This window comes from Salvelinus fontinalis, chromosome 1 (genome assembly GCF_029448725.1).
Source record: "Salvelinus fontinalis isolate EN_2023a chromosome 1, ASM2944872v1, whole genome shotgun sequence".
In the NCBI taxonomy this organism is placed as follows: Eukaryota; Metazoa; Chordata; class Actinopteri; order Salmoniformes; family Salmonidae; genus Salvelinus; species Salvelinus fontinalis.
Genome location: NC_074665.1, coordinates 43,897,558 through 43,917,846, shown reverse-complemented (window position 1 = coordinate 43,917,846; position 20,289 = coordinate 43,897,558). Strand labels below are relative to the sequence as shown.

Genomic DNA, 20,289 nt, shown 5'->3' with positions numbered 1-20,289 from the left:
AAGCTCTGTCAGGTTGGATAGGGAGCGTTGCAGCACAGCTATTTTCAGGTTTCTCCAGAGATGTTCGATTGGGTTCAAGTCCGGTCTCTGGCTGGCTACTCAAGGACATTCAGAGACTTGTCCCGAAGCCACTCCTGCATTGTCTTGGCTGTGTTCTTAGGGTCGTTGTCCTGTTGGAAGGTGAACCTTCGCCCCAGTCTTAGGTCCTGAGTGCTCTGGAGTGGCTTTTCATCAAGGATCTCTCAGTACTTTGCTCCCGTCATCTTTCCCTCGATCCTGACTAGTCTCCCAGTCCCTGCCGCTGAAAAACATCCCCACACCATAATGCTGCCATCCCCATGCTCCACCGTAGGGATGGTGCCAGGTTTCCTCTAGACGTGACGCTTGTCATTCAGGCCAAATAGTTCAATCTTGGTTTCATTAGACCAGAGAATCTTGTTTCTCATAGTCTGAGAGTCTTTAGGTGTCTTTTGGCAAACTCCAAGCGGGCTGTCATGTGCCTTTTGTTCTGAGGAGTGGCTTCCGTCTGGCCACTCCACCATAAAGACCTGATTGGTGGAGTGCTGCAGAGATGGTTGTCCTTCTGGAATGTTTTCCCAACTCCACAGAGAAACTCTGGAGCTCTGTCAGAGTAACCATCGGGTTCTTGGTCACCTTGCCAGGCGGCCAGCTCTAGAAAGAGTCTTGGTGGTTCCAATCTTCTTCCATTTAAGAATGATGGAGGCCAATGCTGCAAAAAAGGTTGGTACCCTTCCCCAGATCTGTGTCTTAATACAATCCTGTCTTGGAGCTCGATGGACAATTCCTTCGACCTCGTGGATTGGTTTTTGCTCTGAAATGCACTGTCAACTGTGGAACATTATATAGACAGGTGTGCCTTTCCAATTCATGTCCAATCAATTAAATTGACTACAGGTGGAGTCCAATCAAGTTGTAGAATCATCTCAAGGATGATCAATGGAAACAGGATACACCTAAGCTCAATGTTGAGTCTCATAGCAAAGGGTCTGAATACTTATCTAAATAAGGTATTTCTGTTTTTTATTTTTAATAAATGTTCTAAAATTCCTAAAAACCTGTTTTCGCTTTGTCGTTATGGGGTATTGTGTGTAGATTGATGAGTGAAAAATGTATTTAATACATTTTTCACAAGGCTGTAACAACAAAATGTGGAAAAAGTCAAGGAGGTCTGAATACTTTCTGAATGCACTGTATTTGTCCTTATACTTAGGTTATTCAATGATAATAAACCATCTGAGATAGTCATCACCACCCTGAGTCTAGGCTACATAGTCCTGGGTTGCCAGATTGAAGACATTGTTTTCTGTCTGAGAACGACACCCCTTCACCGCCTTTCGAATTTCATTTTGTACCTGAAAAAACAAAACAATAAAGTTATTTATTTTGTAGCCTATTATTTGTTGTGAATGTAATTATGATTAATTAAATACTTCACAGGGTTAACAAAATGGCACATCTTACCTCCCCATTCAAGAAGCAGTACAACAATGCAACTATAAACCCCTGTAATTAAATGAAGCCGAATTAATAGTTGTTCACTATTTTAATATTTTCAGCCCTTTATGAGGAAAATAAAAGTTTTATCAGAAGGAAATAAGTAACAGAGACATTTTATGCCAGTTTTCATTTAAACCTTTCCTATTGAGGTAATTATGAGTTATGAATCTGTTAAATTATTAATAATATTGATATCAGATCAATTGAATATTGAAAACCTGCAAATATAGCCGTTCCAGAGCTGGAATGGAGAACCAATCGGTCTAAAATGCTCTCGTACCTGGAAGGAGCCCAGGACCAGTTCCAGGGAGAGTCGGGCCCCTACACCCACATGTTCAGGTAAGAGGGCGAAGACCACATAGTGCACTCCAAACAGAGGGATGAGAAGAAGGGTGGATCTCGCCAGTCTCCTGCAGGGGGCACCAGAGGAGAGAAAGAGCGATAAACATGAGAAGTGACAGAGAGACAAACATGAGAAGTGAGACAGGAAGGGGGGAGAGATAAAGAGGAACTTCCTGGATCCACATTAATTATGCTACAATACACTGGGGAAGCTTGACCCTTTTGAAATCCTACCCAATTCAGTCACTCTATCAACATTTGGGGGGAACAGGGTGAGTCAAGCCAGTTGGTAAAATGAGCCAGCCCTTTTATTTTGTGCATGCTACCAGTTCAGCGCTCATGAACGGTCAATCAGTCTCACCTGTAGACCTGAAGTCCCTCACTTCCATTCTGGTCAGTGGCCTTGGTCTTCTGAATGATGATCCTACTAATGTTCACAAACACCACGAAGTTGATCTGTGGTTGAGAAAAACAGTGGTTTGATACCAAGTGTCATCCCTCTTATTGACTTCTCAGATAAGTCACAAGATTCATTAATGGACAGAGTGTTTTCTTGGTCTTACAAAGACAGATAAGAGGATGGGAGTTTTGATGATCCACCACAAGGCACTGTCAAGGTTGTCCCAGCATCTGTTTGGCAGAGAAGTTATAATGCTGGAATACTGTTGATTACAGTACTACACGATCACATTCAATATGTCAGTCTTCTCTTTTCTCGCCCTTGTTTGTGCCACTTTATTTGCCCTTTTCAAGTACTTCCATAAAGGAATGTTGATACCAATACTTTCAGAAGTAGTACATCTAATTATGTCTAATGTAGACAACAAAATAACTATTCTAGTTATTCGCTAGCCTCACCCTTCATTGTCAAACTGACTCTTCAGCAGGGTCCAAATTATGATGGTCACTGAGGGAGTGCCTGGAAGAAATGGAATGTACAGTCATATAAACACACACAAATGCACAGACGCTCACAAACACAAATACACACACACACACACCTTACCCCAGCCTATGCCAGTGTACAACCAGAAGAGTTTTCTCTTCTGCGCAAAGGTGAATACCAGCAGAGTTTGCAGGTACAAGCCCTCTACAAGAAGCCAGAAGAAGTTGGCCAAGACACAGTACTGGAAGAAAGTCACCGCTGCTTTACACTTTACCTAATGGATGGGAAACACATTTCAATAACAACTACTTTTCTCACATATACAGTACTTAGACATTTAGATCTAGTAATTGTGACCTTTCAAATCTAAACAGCGAGTGGTCTCAAGCCCCCTGGAATATGAAATGTGTATGATAACCAATCGGCGTGTTTGCTCAAAATCTGAGTGCATTATTACCCCTTAACATGCATTCTGAGTACAGGAAGTTTTGCATAAGCCATCCTACAGCGAGAACATAAAGAGGCTCTCCTAGCTGCACAGCGATCAGGCAATGATTCCCATGGACCTCGCCATGTTCTGGATTGAGTTTTTCATGAGACAAAAAAATGCTATTGACCTGCGAGTCCTACAGATTGCTTTGGTACCTCTAGCACTGTGGATGCCATGGCATTTCTTCAAGCTGTTGTTCTGCTGATTCTGGTGACTACTTTTGCTGTTCTCAGATATTTATGCTTCAGGGTGCGTTGTAGACCAAAAATAAACACGAGTAACTGAAAGTGTAATGGGCATTGATGATGATGATGTTTCAATCGGCTTGAATAGTGCTACTACTAATAGTAGATTGGATTATTGGAAATAATTTTCCAGGTGATCAAATTGCTTTACATTGGTATGATGGGAATTCACCTCATCCCCCACAGATCTGTCCAGCTGTATTTGTTTTCCAATTTGTCATCATTAAAATAAATGTTCCAGTGATCAACCATATTCCTCAAATAGCTTTTTTGTTTATTTGTCATTCAGGGTCTGGTTGCTATAGTTGAATTTAGGGGCCAGTGACGATGCAGGATTAAGTGTGTGTGTTTGTATCTGTTTATAAATAAAAGAGCACTGTACTTTCCATTTACTGTCAGTTGTGTTACATCTGATAATGTAATAACGAAGAACCAATGATAGCCTTATGCGTAACAATAATAATCTCCAAGATGGCGTAGCAGTCGGACGTGTGTTTGTCTTGTCTTGTCCCGTCTTGTCCCGCGTAAATAGTCCTCGTATTTTTTGTATACATTTCGTATATATTTTAATTTCACTTTCCATCTTGGAACTGAATATACATTCCCGCAACCCGCCTCACCCAATGTGGTACGGATCTGCTATTTTTTTATACTTTAGAACCGTAACCCCAATCAGAAGCTAGCCAGATAACTAGCTACTAGCTAGTAGTCTGCGGTCTGCGGTCTTCACCCTTAACTCGGACACCAGCCAGCTTCAGCTCGGGCCAATACCTGCCAGTCTGCAGGCGCGATATCAACCCAGAGAATATAGGACTGCTTTTTCTCTACCACATCACCGGATTCCTGACGCAAGCTCTGGACAATTACACCGGATCATCGTCGCTAGCTAGCTGCAACCAAGTGGCTACTACTGGCTAATACCTCTGTCCCGAAACAAGCACCAGTTAGCCTTGAGCTAGCCTCGAGCTAGGCCCATCTACCGGCTAGCCGAAGAGGCCTACCAGCGAATTCTTGGGCTACAATACCTCTTTTGCCAATTGGACTGGACCCTTTATTGCCGACACGGAGCCCCGCCGATCCATCACGACTGGTCTGCCGACGTAATTGTCCGAGGTGGTTTCAACAGGCTTTTCCATTGCGACGTTTCTGAATACCCATCTGCTAATTATTAGCTGTCTTATCGGCTGCTATCTAAATAAATATACCGGACAATTTTTTTTTTTTATTTATTTATTTTTTTTCCTGGGTCACTATATCTATTTTGCCAATTGGATCGATCCCCTCTACCACACGGAACCCCACTAATCTACCGACGGAAACGAACGAGGTGACAAAAAAAAAAAAAAAAAAAAAAAACAGACCTCCATCCTATGTTATCTTGCTACCGATAGCCAGCTACCCGGCCAGCTGTCTGGATCGCCGTGACCACAACCAACCTCTACTCACTGGACCCTTATGATCACTCGATTAAGCATGCCTCTCCTTAATGTAAATATGCCTTGTCCATTGCTGTTCTGGTTAGTGTTTATTGGCTTATTTCACTGTAGAGCCTCTAGCCCTGCTCACTATATATCCAACCTCTCAGTTCCACCACCCACATATGCGATGACATCACCTGGTTTCAATGATGTTTCTAGAGACTATATCTCTCTCATCATCACCCATTACCTAGGTTTACCTCCACTGTATTCACATCCTACCATACCTTTGTCTGTACATTATTCCTTGAAGCTATTTTATCGCCCCCAGAAACTTCCTTTTACTCTCTGTTCTAGACGTTCTAAACGACCAATTCTCATAGCTTTTAGCCGTACCCTTATCCTACTCCTCCTCTGTTCCTCTGGTGATGTAGAGGTGAATCCAGGCCCTGCAGTACCTAGCTCCACTCCTATTCCCCAGGCGCTCTCTTTTGATGACTTCTGTAACCGTAATAGCCTTGGTTTCATGCATGTTAACATTAGAAGCCTCCTCCCTAAGTTTGTTTTGTTCACTGCTTTAGCACACTCTGCCAACCCAGATGTTTTAGCCGTGTCTGAATCCTGGCTTAGGAAGACCACCAAAAATTCTGACATTTTCATCCCTAACTACAAGATTTTCAGACAAGATAGAACGGCCAAAGGGGGCGGTGTTGCAATCTACTGCAAGGATTGCCTGCAGAGTTATGTTTTACTATCCAGGTCTGTTCCGAAACAATTTGAACTCCTACTTTTAAAAATCCACCTCTCTAAAAACAAGTCTCTCACTGTTGCCGCCTGCTATAGACCACCCTCTGCCCCCAGCTGTGCTCTGGACACCATATGTGAACTGATTGCCCCCAATCTATCTTCAGAGCTTGTGCTGCTAGGCGACCTAAATTGGAACATGCTTAACACCCCAGCCATCCTACAATCTAAGCTTGATGCCCTCAATCTCACACAAATTATCAATGAACCTACCAGGTATCACCCCAATTCCGTAAACACGGGTACCCTCATAGACATCATCCTAACCAACTTGCCCTCCAAATACACCTCTGCTGTTTTCAACCAAGATCTCAGCGATCACTGCCTCATTGCCTGTATCCGTAATGGGTCAGCGATCAAACGACCTCCACTCATCACTGTCAAACGCTCCCTGAAACACTTCAGCGAGCAGGCCTTTCTAATCGACCTGGCCGAGGTATCCTGGAAGGATATTGATCTCATCCCGTCAGTAGAGGATGCCTGGATATTTTTTTTAAATACCTTCCTCACCATCTTGAATAAGCATGCCCCATTCAAGAAATTTAGAACCAGGAACAGATATAGCCCTTGGTTCTCTCCTGACCTGACTGCCCTTAACCAACAGAAAAACATCCCACTGCTAGCTAGCCAGCTTGCCACCGAATAGCAGCATTGTAGAAACGAGTGCATTACAACGGAACGACTTGATCAGTGTAGTGTTAGCTGGCTACACAGTTGTCTTTGCTATCTTTGATTTGTTTGATCTTAGCTAGCTACTTAGCTGGCTACATAGCCGTCTTTGTATCAAAGATAATTGTGTAGTTATCGAGGTTCACTGAGGTTCGCTAGCCAGGTATTCTCGTCCTAACGTAACGTAACGTAACGTAGTCAACCCTGCTAGCTAGCCAGCTAGCCACCGATTAGCAGCACTGTAGAAACGATTACATTACAACGGAACGACTTGATTTGTGTAGTGTTAGCTAGCTACATAGTTTTCTTTGCTATCTTTGTATCTAAGATAATTGTGTAGCTTTGAGTAATTATCGGTTAGCTAGCCAGCTATTTTCGCCTGCCGCGCTGCCGTCCTCCTACCTAGCCAACACTGCTAGCTAACACTGCTAGCTAGCCAACTTCTACCGAATAGCAGCACTGTAGAAACTTACATTACAACGGAACGACTTGATTAGCGTAGTGTTAGCTAGTTGTCTTTGCTGTCCTTGTATCCATGATAATTGTGTAGTTTAGAGAAATTTAGAGAAATTGTCGAGGTCACCTAGCCAGCTTCACTTTCAACAACGCAGCCACTGCTAGCCAGGCTACTTCACCAGCCAGCAGTACTATATCATTTTAGTCAATCAGATCAGATTTTTTGCAACGTAAGCTTAACTTTCTGAACATTCGAGACGTGTAGCCCACTTGTCATTCTAATCTCCTTTGCTTTAGCGTAGCCTCTTCTGTAGCCTGTCAACTATGTGTCTGTCTATCCCTGTTCTCTCCTCTCTGCACAGACCATACAAACGCTTCACACCGCGTGGCCGCGCCCACCCTAACCTGGTGGTCCCAGCCCGCACGACCCACGTGGAGTTCCAGGTCTCCGGTAGCCTCTGGAACTGCCGATCCGCGGCCAACAAGGCAGAGCTCATCTCAGCCTATGCGTCCCTCCAGTCCCTCGACTTCTTGGCACTGACGGAAACATGGCTCACCACAGATAACACTGCTACTCCTACTGCTCTCTCTTCGTCTGCCCACGTGTTCTCGCACACCCCGAGAGCTTCTGGTCAGCGGGGTGGTGGCACCGGGATCCTCATCTCTCCCAAGTGGTCATTCTCTCTTTCTCCCCTTACCCATCTGTCTATCGCCTCCTTTGAATTCCATGCTGTCACAGTTACCAGCCCTTTCAAGCTTAACATACTTATCATTTATCGCCCTCCAGGTTCCCTTGGAGAGTTCATCAATGAGCTTGATGCCTTGATAAGCTCCTTTCCTGAGGACGGCTCACCTCTCACAGTTCTGGGTGACTTTAACCTCCCCATGTCTACCTTTGACTCATTCCTCTCTGCCTCCTTCTTTCCACTCCTCTCCTCTTTTGACCTCACCCTCTCACCTTCCCCCCCTACTCACAAGGCAGGCAATACGCTTGACCTCATCTTTACTAGATGCTGTTCTTCCACTAACCTCATTGCAACTCCCCTCCAAGTCTCCGACCACTACCTTGTATCCTTTTCCCTCTCGCTCTCATCCAACACTTCCCACACTGCCCCTACTCGGATGGCATCGCGCCGTCCCAACCTTCGCTCTCTCTCCCCCGCTACTCTCTCCTCTTCCATCCTATCATCTCTACCCTCTGCCCAAACCTTCTCCAACCTATCTCCTGATTCTGCCTCCTCAACCCTCCTCTCCTCCCTTTCTGCATCCTTTGACTCTCTATGTCCCCTATCCTCCAGGCCGGCTCGGTCCTCCCCTCCCGCTCCGTGGCTCGACGACTCATTGCGAGCTCACAGAACAGGGCTCCGGGCAGCCGAGCGGAAATGGAGGAAAACTCGCCTCCCTGCGGACCTGGCATCCTTTCACTCCCTCCTCTCTACATTTTCCTCTTCTGTCTCTGCTGCTAAAGCCACTTTCTACCACTCTAAATTCCAAGCATCTGCCTCTAACCCTAGGAAGCTCTTTGCCACCTTCTCCTCCCTCCTGAATCCTCCTCCCCCTCCCCCCTCGTCCTCCCTCTCTGCAGACGACTTCGTCAACCATTTTGAAAAGAAGGTCGACGACATCCGATCCTCGTTTGCTAAGTCAAACGACACCGCTGGTTCTGCTCACACTGCCCTACCCTGTGCTTTGACCTCTTTCTCCCCTCTCTCTCCAGATGAAATCTCGCGTCTTGTGACGGCCGGCCGCCCAACAACCTGCCCGCTTGACCCTATCCCCTCCTCTCTTCTCCAGACCATTTCCGGAGACCTTCTCCCTTACCTCACCTCGCTCATCAACTCATCCTTGACCGCTGGCTACGTCCCTTCCGTCTTCAAGAGAGCGAGAGTTGCACCCCTTCTGAAAAAACCTACACTCGATCCCTCCGATGTCAACAACTACAGACCAGTATCCCTTCTTTCTTTTCTCTCCAAAACTCTTGAACGTGCCGTCCTTGGCCAGCTCTCCTGCTATCTCTCTCAGAATGACCTTCTTGATCCAAATCAGTCAGGTTTCAAGACTAGTCATTCAACTGAGACTGCTCTTCTCTGTATCACGGAGGCACTCCGCACTGCTAAAGCTAACTCTCTCTCCTCTGCTCTCATCCTTCTAGACCTATCGGCTGCCTTCGATACTGTGAACCATCAGATCCTCCTCTCCACCCTCTCCGAGTTGGGCATCTCCGGCGCGGCCCACGCTTGGATTGCGTCCTACCTGACAGGTCGCTCCTACCAGGTGGCGTGGCGAGAATCTGTCTCCTCACCACGCGCTCTCACCACTGGTGTCCCCCAGGGCTCTGTTCTAGGCCCTCTCCTATTCTCGCTATACACCAAGTCACTTGGCTCTGTCATAACCTCACATGGTCTCTCCTATCATTGCTATGCAGACGACACACAATTAATCTTCTCCTTTCCCCCTTCTGATGACCAGGTGGCGAATCGCATCTCTGCATGCCTGGCAGACATATCAGTGTGGATGACGGATCACCACCTCAAGCTGAACCTCGGCAAGACGGAGCTGCTCTTCCTCCCGGGGAAGGACTGCCCGTTCCATGATCTCGCCATCACGGTTGACAACTCCATTGTGTCCTCCTCCCAGAGCGCTAAGAACCTTGGCGTGATCCTGGACAACACCCTGTCGTTCTCAACTAACATCAAGGCGGTGGCCCGTTCCTGTAGGTTCATGCTCTACAACATCCGCAGAGTACGACCCTGCCTCACACAGGAAGCGGCGCAGGTCCTAATCCAGGCACTTGTCATCTCCCGTCTGGATTACTGCAACTCGCTGTTGGCTGGGCTCCCTGCCTGTGCCATTAAACCCCTACAACTCATCCAGAACGCCGCAGCCCGTCTGGTGTTCAACCTTCCCAAGTTCTCTCACGTCACCCCGCTCCTCCGCTCTCTCCACTGGCTTCCAGTTGAAGCTCGCATCCGCTACAAGACCATGGTGCTTGCCTACGGAGCTGTGAGGGGAACGGCACCTCAGTACCTTCAGGCTCTGATCAGGCCCTACACCCAAACAAGGGCACTGCGTTCATCCACCTCTGGCCGGCTCGCCTCCCTACCACTGAGGAAGTACAGTTCCCGCTCAGCCCAGTCAAAACTGTTCGCTGCTCTGGCACCCCAATGGTGGAACAAACTCCCTCACGACGCCAGGACAGCGGAGTCAATCACCACCTTCCGGAGACACCTGAAACCCCACCTCTTCAAGGAATACCTAGGATAGGATAAAGCAATCCTTCTGCCCCCCCCCCCCCCCCCTTAAAAGATTTAGATGCACTATTGTAAAGTGGCTGTTCCACTGGATGTCATAAGGTGAATGCACCAATTTGTAAGTCGCTCTGGATAAGAGCGTCTGCTAAATGACTTAAATGTAAATGTTCTGCATTAGCATCAAACAGCCCCCGTGATATGCAACTTTTCAGGGAAGCTAGAAACCAGTATACACAGGCAGTTAGAAAAGCCAAGGCTAGCTTTTTCAAGCAGAAATTTGCTTCCTGCAACACAAACTCAAAAAAGTTCTGGGACACTGTAAAGTCCATGGAGAATAAGAACACCTCCTCCCAGCTTCCAACTGCACTGAAGATAGGAAATACTGTCACCACCGACAAATCCATTATAATTGAGAATTATAATAAGCATTTTTCTACGGCTGGCCATGCTCTCCACCTGGCTACCCCTACCCCGGTCAACAGCACTGCCCTCCCCTCTGCTACTCGCCCAAGCCTTCCCCATTTCTCTTTCTCCCAAATACAGTCAGCTGATGTTCTGAAAGAGCTGCAAAATCTGGACCCTTACAAATCAGCCGGGCTAGATAATCTGGACCCTTTCTTTCTAAAACTATCTGCTGAAATTGTTGCCACCCCTATTACCAGCCTTTTCAACCTCTCTTTTGTGTCGTCTGAGATTCCAAAAGATTGGAAAGCAGCTGCGGTTATCCCCCTCTTCAAAGGGGGAGACACTCTAGACCCAAACTGCTACAGACCAATATCTATCCTACCCTGCCTTTCTAAGGTCTTCGAAAGCCAAGTCAACAAACAGATTACCGACCATCTCGAATCCCACCATACCTTCTCCGCTATGCAATCTGGTTTCAGAGCTGGTCATGGGTGCACCTCAGCCACGCTCAAGGTCATAAACGATATCTTAACCGCTATCGATAGGAAACAGTACTGTGCAGCCATATTCATTGACCTGGCCAAGGCTTTTGACTCTGTCAATCACCACATCCTCATCGGCAGACTCGACAGCCTTGGTTTCTCTAATGATTGCCTCGCCTGGTTCACCAACTACTTCTCTGATCGAGTTCAGTGTGTCAAATCGGAGGGTCTGTTGTCCGGACCTCTGGCAGTCTCTATGGGGGTGCCACAGGGTTCAATTCTTGGACCGACTCTCTTCTCTGTATACATCAATGATGTCGCTCTTGCTGCTGGTGAGTCTCTGATCCACCTCTACGCAGACGACACTATTCTGTATACTTCTGGCCCTTCTCTTGACACTGTGTTAACAACCCTCCAGGCGAGCTTCAATACCATACAACTCTCCTTCCGTGGCCTCCAATTGCTCTTAAATACAAGTAAAACTAAATGCATACTCTTCAACCGATCGCTGCCTGCACCTGCATCACAGTGCCATCCGTTTTGTCACCAAAGCCTCATACACTACCCACCACTGCGACCTGTACGCTCTCGTTGGCTGGCCCTCGCTTCACACTCGTCGCCAAACCCACTGGCTCCAGGTCATCTACAAGACCCTGCTAGGTAAAGTCCCCCCTTATCTCAGCTCGCTGGTCACCATAGCAACGCCCACCCGTAGCACGCGCTCCAGCAGGTATATCTCTCTGGTCACCCCCAAAACCAATTCTTCCTTTGGCCGCCTCTCCTTCCAGTTCTCTGCTGCCAATGACTGGAACGAACTACAAAAATCTCTGAAACTGGAAACACTTATCTCCCTCACTAGCTTTAAGCACCAGCTGTCAGAGCAGCTCATAGATTACTGCACCTGTACATAGCCCATCTATAATTTAGCCCAAACAACTACCTCTTTACCTACTGTATTTATTTATTTTGCTCCTTTGCACCCCATTATTTCTATCTCTACTTTGCACCTTCATTCACTGCAAACCAACCATTCCAGTGTTATTTTTTACTTGCTATATTGTATTTACTTCGCCACCATGGCCTTTTTATATTTTTATTTATTTATATATATATTTTGTTTGCCTTCACCTCCCTTATCTCACCTCACTTGCTCATATTGTATATAGACTTATTTTTCACTGTATTATTGACTGTATGTTTGTTTTACTCCATGTGTAACTATGTGTTGTTGTATGTGTCGAACTGCTTTGCTTTATCTTGGCCAGGTCGCAATTGTAAATGAGAACGTGTTCTCAATTTGCCTACCTGGTTAAATAAAGGTGAAATAAAAAATAAAAAAAATAAAATAAAGATGGCACCGTCAGACATGGCAGCTCTGCATCTAGCTCCTAAGCAACTTTGCAGTATTTTTTTTGTGTGTGTTATTTCTTAATATAAGCCCAGAACGTTTTTGGTGTTATTACATACATTACGTTACATACATACATTACATATATAGTAATAACTTTTGGATATCAGAGCGGCGGTAACTCACCAGCATTACGACCAGGAATACGACTTTCCCAAATTGGATCCTTTGTTCGTACCCCCCAGGCCAATTTAATTTATCCCAGAGGCTGCTCCAAGACACCACCGGCGGAAAAGAGGTATTCGGAGTGGACGTCTATCCCGACTCAGGAGGCCTGCAAACCATCCACCGCTTCCGAGTATATTACTTGCTAATGTTCAGTCTCTGGACAATAAAGTAGACAAGCTCAGGGCGAGGATCTCCTTCCAGAAAGACATCAGGGACTGTTACATACTCTGTTTCACAGAATAATGGCTCTCCGGATATACTGACCCCATCTATACAGCCAGCTGGGTTCTCAGTACATCGCGCAGACAGGAATAAAGAACTCTCCCGGAAGAAGAAAGGCGGTGGTGTATGTTTCATGATTAACTACTCATGTGTGATTATGATAACATACAGAAACTCAAGTCCTTTTGTTCACCCGACTAAGAATACCTCACAATCAAATGCCGACCGTATTACCTCCCAAGATAATTATCTTTGGTTATAGTCACAGGTGTGTATATTCCCCCTCAAGCCTATACCACGACAGCCCTCAAGGAACTACACTGGACTTTGTGCAAATTGGAAACCACATATCCCGAGGCCGCATTTATTGTAGCTTAACAAAGCAAATTTTGAGGAAAACGCTACCGAAGTTCTATCAACACATTGACTGTAGTACTTGCGCTGGAATAAAGCTTGATGACTGCTACTCCCCCTTTCTGGGATGCCTGCAAGGCCTTCCCCCGCCCTCCCTTTGGTAAATCAGATCACGACTCCGATTTGCTCCTCCTTTCCTATAGGCAGAAATCAAGCAGGAAGTACCCGTGCTAAGGTATATTGAATGATGGTCTGACCAATCGGAATCCATGCTTCAATATTGTTTTGATCACTTGGACTGGGATATGTTCCGGGTAGCCTCTGAGAATAAGTTTGACGTATACACAGACACGGTGACTGAGGTCATCAGGAAGTGAAATTCCAACTATGACTATTAAAACCAATCCAAACCAGAAACCGGGGTTAAAAGGCAGCGTTTGTGCAAAACTGAAAGTGCGAACCACAGCACTTAACCATGGCAAGGTGACTGGGAATATGTTTGAATACAAACAGTGTAGTTATTCCCTCCGTGAGGAAGTCAAACAGGCAAAACGTCAGTGGAGTCGCAATTCAACAGCTCAGACACGAGACGTATGTGGCAGGGTCTATAGACAATCACAGATGACAAAGAGAACCAGCCATGTTGCGGACACTGACATCTTGATCCCGGACAAGCTGAACACCTTCTCGCCCGCTTTGAGGATAACACAGTGCCATCGACGCAGCCCGCTTCCAAGGACTGTGGGCTCTCGTTCTCCGTGGCCGACGTAAGACATTTAAGTGTGTTAACCCTCACAAGGCTGCCGGCCCAGACGGCATCCCTGGCCGCATCCTAATAGCATGCGCAGACCAGCTGGCTGGAGTGTTAATGAACATATTCAAACTCTCCCTATCCCAGTCTGCTGTCCCCACTTGCTTCAAGATATCCACCATTGTTCCTGTGCCCAAGAAAGCAAAGGTAACTGAACGAAATAACTATCGCCCCGTAGCTCTCACTTCTGTCATCATGAAGTGCTTTGATCATATCACCTCTACCTTACCTGACACCCTAGACCCATTTCAATGTGCATACCGCTCGAATAGATCCACTGACGATGCAATCGCCATCGCACTGCACACTGCACTATCCCATCTGGACAAGAGGAATACCTTTGTAAGAATGCTGTTCATTGACTATAGCTCAGCTTTCAACACCATAGTACCCTCCAAACTCTTGATTAAGCTCGGGGCCCTGGGTCTGAACGTCGCCCTGTGCAACTGGGCTCTAGACTTCCTGACGGGCCGCCCCCAAGGTAGGAAACAAAACCCCCACTTTGCTGATCCTCAACACAGGGGCCCCACAAGGGTGTGTGCTCAGCCCCCTCCTGTACTCCCTGTTCCCCCATGACTGTGTGGCCACGCACGCCTCCAACTCAATCATCAAGTTTGCGGAAGACACAACAGTTGTAGGCCTGATTACCAACAATGACGAGACAGCCTACAGGGAGGAGGTGAGAGCTCTGGCGGAGTGGTGCCAGGAAAATAAGCTCTCCCTCAACGTCAACAAAACGAAGGAGCTGATCGTGGACTTCAGAAAACAGCAGGGGGAGCATGTCTCTTTCCACATCGACGGGATCGCAGTGGAGAAGATGGAAAGCTTCAAGTTCCTCAGCGTACATATCACTGACAATCTGAAATTGTCCACCCACACAGACAGTGTAGTGAAGAATGTGTAACAGCACCTCTTCAACCTCAGGAGGCTAAATAAATTTGGCTTGGCCCCTAAGTACTCTCAAACTTTTACAGATGCACAATTGAGAGACAGCAACCACAGGGCTCTCCAGAGTGTGGTGCGGTCTGCCCAACGTATCACCGGGGGCACATTGCCTGCCCTTCAGAACACCTACAGCATCTGATGTCACAGGAAGGTGAAGATCATAAAGAACATCAACCACCTGAGCCACGGCCTGTTCACCCCGCTACCATCCAGAAGGCGAGGTCAGTTCAGGTGCATCAAAGCTGGGACCAAGAGACTGAAAAACAGCTTATATCTCAAGGCCATCAGACTGTTAGATAGCCATCACTATCCGGCTACCACCCAGTTACTCAACCCTGCACCTTAGAGGCTGCTGCCCCACATACATAGACATGGAATCACTGGTCACTTTAATAATGGAACACTAGTCACTTTAATAATGTTTACATGCTGCTTTACTAATTTCCTATGTATATACTGTATTCTATTCTACTGTATTTTAGTCAATGCCACTCCGACATTGCTCGTCCTAATATTTATATATTTCTTAATTCAATTCTTTTACTTTTAGATTTGTGTGTATTGTTGTGAATTGTTAGATACTACTGCACTGTTGGAGCTAGGAACACAAGCATTTCGCTACACCCGCAATAACATCTGCTAAATATGTGTATGTAACCAATAACATTTTATTTTATTTGATCAGAGTCACGTCTTTCTCATGCATTTTAAATGTTGTTTTTAGCATAAAGCAGGGCTGCCCAACCCTCTTTCTGGAGATCTACCGTCCTGTGCGTTTTCAGTTCAACCCTAATTTAACACACCTGATTATACTAATTAGCTGCTCAACAAGACCTTGATCTTAACTTGCTGAATCAGATACGCTAAATTAGGGTTGGACTGAAAACCTACAGGACAGTAGATATCCAGGAAGAGGGTTGGGCAGCCCTGGCCTAAAGCATCGCAGAGTTAAGCATTGTTATAGATCGCTTGATATTATCAGGGTCCGTTTTATTTAATTTCAAATTCTTAAGCTAACAAGGGGTTTTGTGTGTCCCGTGTGGCTCAGTTGGTAGAGCATGGTACTTGCAACTCCAGGGTTGTGGGTTGGATTCCCACAGGGGAACAGTATAAAAAATATATAAAAATGAATGCACTCACTACTGACTGTAAGTCACTCTGGATAAGAGCATTTGCTAAATAACTAAAATGCATACTCTTACATACCCCCTCAATTTGAGATCTGACACTGGTCATTGCAGGATTTTTTGATAAAGGAGAATTTCCAACGTGAACTTGGTTCCATATGATACAGTGATAATAATGATACGGCGAAGCCTACTTTCTGTTGTTGATGTCCTTCCTTCCACAATCTACAGAGGCCACAGTGGTTCTACCTACTGTCCTACCGTTGAGACAGTGCAGTGGTCCATGCTCTCGTCTGCAAACAGTACGGCGTCCTTAACAAACACGGCCAGGCCACGGAGGATGAAGGTGGAAAACAGGTTGAGGTGGATGGAGGTCCTGATGCACAGCAGCTTCCTATGGAAGACACCAGCCTCAAATGGGTAAAACTTTACTTGAACTGTACCTACATAAGGACTACATGACACATTTATAACCCATAAAGTCTACCATTCAAATAACGCTTTAACGACGTATAACGGCTTTAAAAAGGGTATATAAGTAGTTTATAGATGGTTAATTATTCATTTATAGATAGTTATTGAATTAGTAATAAAAAGTAACAACCCGGGATATAGTGGAGGGTAAGCGCAGTCCATGCACCTTTTTATTTGTGAATAGCCTTTAGGCACCTATAACGCTAAATCTCCATTCAACCTGCTTTGTAGTCTACAAAGCCTTAACTTGTGTCCAAGAAACCGGCCCATATAATTTATAGTCAAATGAAGTGTTACCAGGAAAGGAGATGAGGAAAGGAAGCTTAGTAAGAAGCAATTGTATAGCGTCACTTTATTTGAACTGTAGTGTTATGACATACAATTTGTTACCCCACAGTGCTATTCTGAGTTCTAGTTCTGAATGATTTATATTTCCTGAAATGTCAAAGCTCACCTGAAGATACAGAAGACCAGAATGGCAATGAAGAGAGATGCCAGCGACACTCCATAGCCCACAGTATAGATGATCTTCACCGTAGCAAAGTAATTTTGCTTGAAGAAATAAACCAAAATGTGTTGTCATACTCACGGAAAAACAGTCAAAGGTCCCAAGTTGACAAAATGTAAATTAAACATGCCTGCATATTTTTGTATTCACTTGCTGTAATGACTACTCATGAGTAAAGTCTAACATTTGTCACAAGTGCTCATAAATGCCAACAATCACAGACTTGTATGTCACTGTATTGTATGCCTTACGCCCAAATGCAACCAACCTTCAGTGAGTAGACAACGGCAGATTTTGTTCTGTAGCTGTATCCAATCTGTTGTGTCTTTATCTACATTTGCACCCGGTGTGATGATCATATATCATTATCATTCAAACTTTGACAAAAAATATGTCAGCTGACATGCACACTTGATAGTAAATAATGATTTTGTGTGTGAAATGATCCTGTTACCTTAAAATGCTACCAAATCTACTCTACCTTATCCCCAGTCTCCTCCTCTTCTTCACTGCTGTCCTCAAAGTAACAGGCTTTGTAATATGGCAAGCTTGGCTTACTCCATCCTTGGGGTGTGCAGTTGCGTGTGATGAGAGCTGTAAAGAAAATATCACAGATTTCAAATATATATTGTTTAATTGGATGAGATGGTGGATGATATTATGAGTCGGGTGATATTGCCCCTAGACACTGATCTAGAGCATTTATTGTACCTGGGGGAGAGTCTGGCTTCAAGAGGATCAGAGGACACGATACAGAGAGGCTCTCCCCATTTAGGGCTGCGGGCCAGCAGCTCACACCATCCCACTCCACCAGACAACCTGTCATTTCCCACACAGTTATAAACAAGCAGTAAACGATGGCAGAAAGAAAAAAAAACAGGTTGAATGCACAAGTTGTTGTTTTTTAAATCACATTATTTTTTATAAATGTATCTTCAAAATAAAGCGAAGGGATGTTAAAGATGCAAAGATGTCCCCCTTAGTTTTTTCTACAAATGAATGCCATTCTCATTGGAGAGAGAGCTAGCTACCTGTAGTGTTCTTAGGAGTTGACAAGGACAGTGCCTTGGTGTTCCTCATCTGGAGTTTGCACTCGCCCTCTTTCTCCAAGAGGTGGAGGACAATGGAGCATTCAGGATGAGTGGTCCTGATCTGAGTGGCAGGAAGACGGGCGGACGTACAGACCGGACGGACAGATACAAGAAGGCAGACAGACAGAAGGACGGATGGACAGACAGAAATACATTGATCCATTTCACCAGCTGTCTGTCCGTCCATCTAATATATACAGTATTTATTACTATTTTCATGTTTATCACACACTATACCGTACATCGGATAATAAACACACACATTCAAACTCTTTTTAGCTAACAGTTTGAACTCTTTCAAGTTAATCGTTAATGCAGCATCATTTATGTATTCTCTAGATCAGGGTTTCATAATGATTGTCCTGGAGACCCTGCTCTAGATAAAAGACATGCAAGCATAAACGTCAAAGTATATAATACTACAGTCATTAGCTTGAGTGCTGTAAATACAAACATTTTGAACCCAAATGCACTTACCACCCTTACACTACAAACAAGGATAAAAAATATGGCGACCAACTTGATGTCCATATTCCTTGTGTTTATATGCCTTGTAAAAATACTCAAAGCAGGTAACGTTTAAATCGGTCTTTATGGTCCCTCTTGCAGTCTCAGCTTCCCGTGCAAAGAAGTGTTTCCTCCTTATCTGGCAGATGGTTAAGAGTTCACGGCCACCTCCCAAATGGTATAGCCTACTTTTCAGGGTTACTTAGTCCATCGTCAACCCGCCATGTCAAACCATATTATTACTTAAAAGCCAATCAAAATCCTCGCAGTGGCTTTAACAGTTCTCAAAATGCTCCAGACATGTCTGTGGTGATCTCCAAACAGACACCAAAGAGTCACGGTGAAGTAGGTAGTGTATGCAAATGCAGTCTCTTTCAGTCCCGTTTCCTTATTTCCCTGCAGAGCCGGCTACCTTTCTTGTTTACCTGTTTGTCCCCATTTTCCCACCCGAGTGAGCGTGATTGGGGCTTTCTGCAGCAGTAAAGTCAAAGGATTTAAGGGATGACTGAACTTACATCTCCGAGATAAGAGGATGACATCATCACCTGGGAGGTATGCAGATTACCTTTGGCGAACACAGGTAAAAAGGCAAGGAAGTGTCTTTCATACAAAAACGTAATGCATGCTGAAAATTAAAAAAAAACAAGAACCCCAAAGTACCTTTGTGAATGACATATGTAAACAGTAATGACTTAGAAGTATTTTTCAGCATAGATGGACCATGGTTCTTAGCTCATCCATTATTCAAATAGGGCTCTTTCCCAGTGGACCTTCTACCATGACAAGCAAAGGACAGTGAGTAAAAAATGTCTGGCGGCCTCCTTATTTAACAAATAACCATGCAATATTCAAGAAATGAGCACCAAGAGAATGTTAAGTGAAAATGAGAGAAGGGGAAAAGGGGTGAAAGATAGACGTCACGGCTGAGGTTCACAATTGCTCTTGTTTCTAACAATTATAGGACTTTTTGTCATGCTAACCATTCGAATAATCCAACCCTCTAAAAAGATTGTACTTCACCAATTTAGGTTTAGGGTGTGCATTTCTGCCCTCTCTATTTGAATGAAAGTAAGACATTACGGGAATCCTTTCTAAACAAATTCCCCCACTAAGGTGGTTGCCCAGCCCAAAATTAGCCATGTATGTCCATGGAACACAGATGGAACATGGTACTGTACATAGATGGAACATATAGTAACGGCATGCAGGGGCTCATACTGTATATGGTTTCTTCCAAAGACATTCCCCAGGTGTGTGTGTGTGTGTGTGTGTTGGGGGTTATATGCTTATTGAGAGTGTGGCATTTGTCCCAACATGTGTGTCTATCAAAGAAACCACCTCACTCCTACACTGCCACACCCTCTCTATTTTTTATTCTTGATTTTGTGTTCTTTGGTCATGCCACCCAACGAGCCAAACCCCAAACAAGAGGATGCTGCTCCAGCTCCTGCGACAGCCCCTGACTCGATTTCTGCTTCAGCTGCAGACCCAGCTCTAGTTGCAGACCCCGCTCCAGTTGCAGACCCAGCTCCAACCCCTGCTCCAAGTCCAGCCCTAGCCTGTGCTGCCGCTACAGCCCCTGTCCCACCTAAAGCCGCAGCCCCTACTAAAGTCCCAGCCTCTACTTAAGGCCCAGCAGCCCCTACTAAAGCACCAGGTCCTACTAAAGCCCCTGCAAAAGCCCCAGCCCCTGCTACAGATCCAGCCC

The 20,289-nt window shown here is 45.4% G+C and overlaps 1 protein-coding gene across 1 annotated transcript; it reads right to left on the bottom strand.

The window, feature by feature from the left end:
* Positions 1 to 1,205: 1,205 nt before the first annotated feature.
* Positions 1,206 to 19,120, bottom strand: ghrhr2 (growth hormone releasing hormone receptor 2). Its single transcript, XM_055925865.1, has 13 exons — positions 19,097 to 19,120; positions 18,015 to 18,135; positions 17,695 to 17,802; positions 17,465 to 17,577; positions 16,930 to 17,027; positions 16,263 to 16,395; positions 2,867 to 3,020; positions 2,719 to 2,779; positions 2,424 to 2,490; positions 2,222 to 2,316; positions 1,799 to 1,928; positions 1,483 to 1,524; positions 1,206 to 1,373 (listed from the first exon to the last, which is right to left on the bottom strand). Exons 1-13 carry the CDS (start codon positions 19,118 to 19,120, stop codon positions 1,281 to 1,283), a joined length of 1,239 nt encoding a protein of 412 aa, XP_055781840.1. The 3' UTR covers positions 1,206 to 1,280.
* Between the last annotated feature and the right edge of the window lie 1,169 nt (positions 19,121 to 20,289).

Excerpts from the sequence above, each read along its gene's own strand:
- ghrhr2 (XM_055925865.1), bottom strand. The coding sequence starts at position 19,120 with ATGTCATCCTCTTATCTCGGAGAT. Across the intron at positions 2,317-2,423 it reads CCATCCTCTTATCTGTCTTT|ATCAACTTCGTGGTGTTTGT; the intron begins GTAAGACCAAGA and ends TCTCAACCACAG. Across the intron at positions 1,525-1,798 it reads TGGTCCTGGGCTCCTTCCAG|GGGTTTATAGTTGCATTGTT; the intron begins GTACGAGAGCAT and ends ATTTAATTACAG.